The sequence below is a fragment of the Chelonoidis abingdonii genome, chromosome 11 (assembly GCF_003597395.2).
Source record: "Chelonoidis abingdonii isolate Lonesome George chromosome 11, CheloAbing_2.0, whole genome shotgun sequence".
Taxonomy (NCBI): Eukaryota; Metazoa; Chordata; order Testudines; family Testudinidae; genus Chelonoidis; species Chelonoidis abingdonii.
Window position 1 is genome coordinate 1,607,398 of NC_133779.1, and position 6,568 is coordinate 1,613,965.

The 6,568-nt window shown below is 52.8% G+C and overlaps 1 protein-coding gene across 1 annotated transcript in view; it reads right to left on the bottom strand.

Moving 5' to 3' along the window:
* Positions 1–1,455: 1,455 nt before the first annotated feature.
* Positions 1,456–6,568, bottom strand: part of LOC142047499 (cytochrome P450 2A13-like) — an 8,561-nt gene continuing 3,448 nt past the window's right edge. The window contains exons 2-5 of the mRNA XM_075070717.1: positions 6,116–6,278; positions 2,933–3,082; positions 2,124–2,284; positions 1,456–1,491 (exon numbers count right to left, since the gene is read on the bottom strand). Of these exons, the coding sequence (XP_074926818.1) occupies positions 1,456–1,491; positions 2,124–2,284; positions 2,933–3,082; positions 6,116–6,278 (510 nt within the window). The remainder of the gene's footprint in view (positions 1,492–2,123; positions 2,285–2,932; positions 3,083–6,115; positions 6,279–6,568) is intronic.

Below are 6,568 nucleotides of genomic sequence, written 5' to 3' on the forward strand. Positions count from 1 at the left end.
GGAGAGAGATCACTTGATCATTGCCTGTTAGCTTCACTCTCTCTGGGGCACCTGGCATTGGCCACTGTCGGCAGACAGATACTGGGCTAGATGGACCTTTGGTCTGACCCGGTACAGCTGTTCTTATGTTCTTATGTTCAGACAGCAAATGTGAAAAATCAGGATGGGGGTGGGGGGCAATAGGAGGCTATAGAAGAAAAACACCCCAAAATTGGGACTGTCCCTGTAAAATTGGGCATCTGGTCACCCTAGCTGCGGCCACAAGGCACCCCAACAGAAATCAGCGCAGCGCCAAAACCCAAAGCAGCTGCCCCAGGTGAGACCATCTGGTGCTGATCCCCCCTCCTGCCCCGCTCTGCGCTGTCTCCAGAGTTAGGTGCCATTTTCCAGCCAGCAGTAAATTTGCCAAAAAGTGCATTTTTCAGGGCTCCAAAGCTATTCACAAAGCGGGGTCAAATTCAGCAAATCATTTCAGCCCCAAATTTTTTCTTTAAAGTTTGTTTTGATCGTTTTGAACCAAAATGCACTGACTTGTCATTTCAAAACAACAGTTTGTTTTAAAATTCAGCCATATTTGTTCAAACAAACCAAAAAAGGGTAAAAAAAAAACCCACAACTCCTCATAACAAAACAAAATGAAAAAACCAGAGAAATTTCATTGTGGATCGAAAGACACCCCACAGAAATACACAAAAACCTTCCCACATTTTATGTTGGGTTCATTTGTTTCAGATGTTTTCCATCCAAGACAATTTGTTGTTGGTTTGTTCTGGTGAGAAACTGAAAAAAAAAAAAATTAGTTTCAAAACAAACCAAGTTTTTTTCCCCTGGATTTTTCAATTTGGTCCCTGACCTGAGACATCAATTATTCACTCGGCTCTAATTGTTTCTGTCATCCAGGGCTACGTGGATGCACCTTCTGTTACCTTCTCCTTTGCACTGGCCACGCATGAGGCTGGTAGCAGAGAATCAGACTCATTCTTCCCACAGCAAAATGTAGCTCGATTTCCTCTTTGGTTCTTAGCCACCCTCTCCTGCTTGACCCAGCTTTGTCCATCATATTAACAGATGCTGCCAAAGTCTCTGAGATCCTCAGCTGCACCCCAGCCGGCGATACTGGCCCTCTCTGTTCCTGGCCCTCTTGAGAATCTTCCAATCCAACCGTCACTTTCCTAGCACAAAATAAGCCACATCCTCTGCTGGGCTAAATCAGCGTGATCCCATTGCCTTCCATGGCGCTTAATCCAGAAAAACTACACTGAACTTAATGGCATTGCACCCTGGTACAAATGGTGTAAGTGAGAGAAGAATCGACTCCTAGACAGCCATCCAATAGCCATCCATTTATTGTTTGCATTATGATAGTGCTCAGGAGCCCCCAGCATGGGCCAGGTGCCCATGGTGCTAGATGCTGTACAAAGACAGAACACAAGGACAGTGCCTGCCCCAAAGGGCTTACAATCCAAATATAAGGCACGAGACAACAGACGGCTAGAGACAGTGCAAGAAAACAAGGAGACGTCACTGCTCAGCGTGCCAGGCAGTGGTTAGCAGGTTTGGTAGGCGAGATGGAAAAGGAGAGTGTGGGTTATATTCCATCCAGAACCTTGCCCACTCGCCCCAAATGGGTCAAGTTCTGCTCTCAAGGAAATCAGTGTAAACCCAAAAAGCCAGTGGAATTACTCCAGATTTAGAGCAACACAATGTGAAGCAGAATTTTTCCCAGGAGCATATTCCCCAAGCTGCCAGAAAAGGTGCTGGTAAATACCACGTAGCCAAAGTTTGGTGCCCTGCCGCCAGCACGTCAAGCCTCACTGGAAATGGGTACGACTGGCCCCGCGGGGGACTCAGCTGGCTCTTTTGAAACTTTTGCTGTGTGATCTGTCAGTTCAGACCCGGCCCAGTACAGAGTTCCTCGGGGCTGGCTGCAGGACTGTGGACATTAGCAAGCTCATCTCACCTTGCCCAGGAGGTTTTTGCTCTGGCAGCACAGTGGCTGCAGCATTTGCCTCTCAAACTCTTGTCCCCCAGAATCATGCTGTGCTTTCTCCTACGCCTGCTAACACCCCCACCGGTGCTTTCTCTGGGACATGGCCTGGGGTGCTCAACCCCCCGCGACGTACCTGCCCCCAGGCTGTGGCAGTGAAATGAAAGCTGTCCATCATCATGGAGAGCAGGGAGATGAACTCCTTGTCCTCGTAGTCGAACCGGTCCCCGAAGACCACGGAGCTGATGACGTTGGACACTGTGCGGCTCAGGAAGTAGGTGGGGTCAAAGGGCAAACCTAGGGGGTACAACTAGTGTTGGGTGGGGCACAGGCGAGCCGGGAGGCTGTGCCACGGACCTTCTCCCCTCCATGGATGTCACAGCCTCGTCACTCCCAAGTCACTCCTGTCCTGATCCTGCAGCCACTACCTGCCATGTTCACACCCAGCTGAATTGCATCTGGAGGTTCAGTGCCCGTGAGTGGCTCTGCTGCTGTCTGCCCCCATGGCCGCCACAGTCCCTCCCCTCCCGGCGACCCTGTGAGGCAGGGCAGGGCTATCTGACGAGGAACCGAGGCCCAGAGAGATAAGCCCCGGTCAGACAGGCAATCTTTGGCAGAGCAGGGAACTGAGCCAACACCTCAAGTCCTAGGCTAAAACCCCACTCACTGCCCATGGGTAGGGCCCCATTCTACTCTGTGACTCAGTTTCTCTATTGGCACAGTGGATGTTATGACACTGACCATCTCTGAAAAAGTCCACAGGTAAGGACCACCAGCTGGGGGTCTGGCACCATTGACCCCAATGGAGCCCTGGGCGGTTCCCACTAGCTGGGGATCTGGCCCCATTGATCCCAATGGAGCTCTGGGTGGTTCCCACCAGCTGGGGGTGTGGAGCCCCCCCGACTCATGTGGCCCCGGCACTGGAAGAACAGGAGACCGACAAACCTTTTGTGCCCCACAAGGCTTCCAGCAGGAAATGAGCCTCCTCCAGGATCCGCTCCTCGATGCCTCGCTTGCCCACCCCGAAGTTCCTCAGCGTGGTGATGGACAATCGGCGCAGCTGCTTCGCCCTCTCCCCGTTGCTGAAGATCACTCCTGGGGGGCGGGGAGAGCAAGGCACATCTCCCAACCAGAACATTATGAATAATCTCTGGCTGGGGTGAGTTGCTGTACAAGAATGTCACTGTAACAGACAATTCCTGCCTCCCAAAATGCAGGGGGGTGGGGTTGCGTGCACCTGGGTATGGACACCCATGTACACAGTGGGGAACTGTGCAGTAATTTCCCAGGTAATATTGTCCCTATTTTCCCCTCTCCAACTTGCAATGAGAGCTCCAGCTCTGAGCATTGAGCCAGTAGGAGGCAGCTCCCTGCTTTGGTCTGCGGCTGCATAAAGATGGCAAATATTTTCGCAGTTGCTGGGAACGGCCCAGCCAGACACCCTGTGACGTTACTCACATAACCTGTGACCGTATAGATCATTGCTGTAACCGCTGTTCTATAGCTGCAGCAAGTGTTGTACCGAGGTTGTCGTGTGAGGTGTCTCTGGAAAGGTTCTGGTTTGCTGGGTACGGTGATGCTGTCTGTGTGGGTCTGTCGGTTTTGTAGTTGAAGTTATGAATATTGGCTCTGTACTTGCATCTCAGTGTGTTTTGATTCTAAGTAGCCTCAGCGAAGCGTTTGGGCAGCTTCCCAAGAAGGGACCATTCTCAATCAAGAAACACTTAACGAACAATGGAATTTGGGAGACACCAATCCACCTCTGACCTTTCCTGGTAACATGCAAACTAACATGGAAACAGTGGTGTCAGCCTGCAAACTGAGTTATGCATGAACATCTGACTTTCCCATGTGACTCCAGACTCCATCTTGCTGTGATCTTGCACAGGAGAACCAAGGGGTTTCCACCCACAAGAGAAAGACTATAAAAGGCTGCTGCATCTCTTCCATCTGGTCTTCAATCCTGCTTCGTACCTCTGGAGGGACTTTGCTACAAACTGAAGCTCTGAACAAAGGACTGAATGACCCATCCCAGCTGTTCCAGAGACTTGATTTGAACCTGCAGCTTATTCCATCACTGCTACAAGCCTGAACCAAGAACTTGGCCATCACTGTATGGATTTAATTCCGTTTAACCAAGTCAAGCTCTCATCTAGATCTTTTTCCTTTTATAAATGAACATTTAGATGTTAGATTCTAAGGGATTGGCTGCAGCGTGATTTGTGGGGAAGATCTGACTTGTAGATTGACCTGGGTCTGGGCTTGGCCCTTTGGGATCGGGAGACCCTGATTTCTTTTACTGGGGTGTTGGTTTTCATAGCCAGTCGTCCCCATGATGGAGGCACTGGTGGGGTTACCGGGAAGCTGGAGTGTCTGAGGAATTGCTTGTGTGACTGGTTAGCCGGGGGTGAGCCCGAAGTCCTCTCTGGCTGGCTGTTTGGTTTCCTTGGTGTGCAGAGAAACCCCAGCCTGGGGCTGTGACTGCCCGGCTCCGAGCAATCTGAATCGGTACCTCAGAAGTGTCCCACCAAAGGCAGCATTGTTACACACCCCTCCCCAACCATCCCTGTGATGCTGGCACAGCAGGTGCCAGCTCATGCCAGGCTGGCTCAGCTGTGAGAGTATTGTTAAAACAGGGATTAGAATCCGAAAAATGACTTTAGTGTTTTGACTTCATTCCATCCCTGTAAACTGCTGCCTGCGTTCATCTCACCTGGAATATCCGCGTCCCATGGTGTCCGGCAGTATTCAAGTGTTTGTATTATAAGCTGCTGTGACTGCAAATCTCTAGACTGGAGAGAGACAGCAACTACCGAGCCGATCTCTCCCTGAGGGTCTGTCATGTCCTGCCCCGCCCGCAAGGCCCGTCGCCGAAAAGAAAAACTCTGGCAGAACGTCAAAGAGGACCAGAGACTTTGCTGGTTGCTCTCCCCACTCCAAGCAGATGAATTCCTTCCACCACCTGAGTTTGCAGCTGCCCACACAAAGGGGGAAAGGAATGAAAAGCCCAAAGCAGGAGGAACTGGATCTTTATGCTGGTTGGATTCAGAGACGGAAGGATCACTCGTCATAAACAAAGGATCCCCAGTGCTTAGCCTGGGTTAGCTCTAAAGGACAGACCGATTTGGCTTCCAGCGGTTCTCAATCTGTCCCCCTTTCAGGAGCCTGGACTGTCTTGCCAACTCCCATGTTTCACCTCGTTTGAAAACGACTTGCTCACAAACCAGAAACAGAGATAGAAAAAAGAATCCCAGCCACTCAGTTACTGAAAATGGGCCGACTCGCTCATGTGTACCGTGTAATTATAAAATAAATCAAATGGAATCTAAATATGGCACTTGCATGTCAGTGGACAGTACACAGGGCAGAATAAACAAGTCACTGTATGAAATTTCCGTTTGTTCTGACCTCACTAGCGCTTTGTATGTAGCCTGGTGTACACCTCGGCCAACGTCTAGAAGCCGTGCCCCCGGGAAGAGCTCTGGTCCCTCTGCGCACCCTGGCTGAGAACCGCTGGACATTGCTATTACTTCTGGAAGCTTCCGACTGGAAGCCCTTGTGCGTCTTCTGCGTTCACCTTGTACGTGTCTCTCGTTTCCTTTCCCTAGTTCATAGCCCTTCCCGCCGTTTAGCACCAGCGGCAGCTGTGGTGCAGGACCCACGGTGCGGGACGGGTCCCTTAGGAGGAACCTGAGCAGTGCTGTGCTTCTTGGCATAAGGGACCGTCTGCTGCAGAGGTGGGCTTACCTGGGTGGCGAGACACATCGGAGGAGGGCAGCCCGTTTTGGTTGGACGGGTTCCTGGAGGTTTCGGCCCATGGCTCGTTAGTTAAAGACAGTCCTGGAGGGGTGGCAGCCCTAGATCGGAGGAGCCCAGGGGACTGCCTGTGACTCCACGTTAAGGCTGTATGGTGCCTGAGGACAATCCGGGGCGAACGCTAAGCAAAGAGCTCACAGCTGGTTTAGGGTGGGTGTCCTGCTTCCCATCTGTCTGCCCTGCGGCGGGACTCGAACTCCTGAGCTGTCGCAGGACAGCTCAGCAGCCCTCAGCCGGAGCAGCTCAGCACCGAGAGGTGCTGCCCTCCCTGTGCCCCCCACCGCTCGCTCCCCTCCCGTGCACGTGACTGACCGTAGCCCTCGAAGAGCCAGCTGAAGGTGGCTTGTTCCCCGCGCCCGCTGAAGTCCTCGGCCTGGTCCAGCAGGGCCTCCTTCACTGCCTGGTAGCCGCACAGCACCACCACCCGCCGGGAGCCCAGGTGGAGGGTGTAGACGGGCCCATAGTGCTCACTGATCTGAGACGGAGACGCCGTGTGGGACGGGGGGACGGACGCACACCCTCTCCTCTCTCCCATGTACCAGCCCAGCCCCCCAAACACAGGGCACCTGCTGTCCCTCCCCCTCCTCACCCCACATGCATCCCCGTGCCCTTCCCCCAACTCAGCAGCCTCTCCCCCCATACAAACAAGCACCTCCTCTCTCCTGCCTGTAGCCCCCTCCCCTCACAGCACCCCCACCCCTGTAGTCTCCCCTCCCCCAATTGCAACACTCCTGCCCTTGCTCCACACCACCCCATACCCTCCCC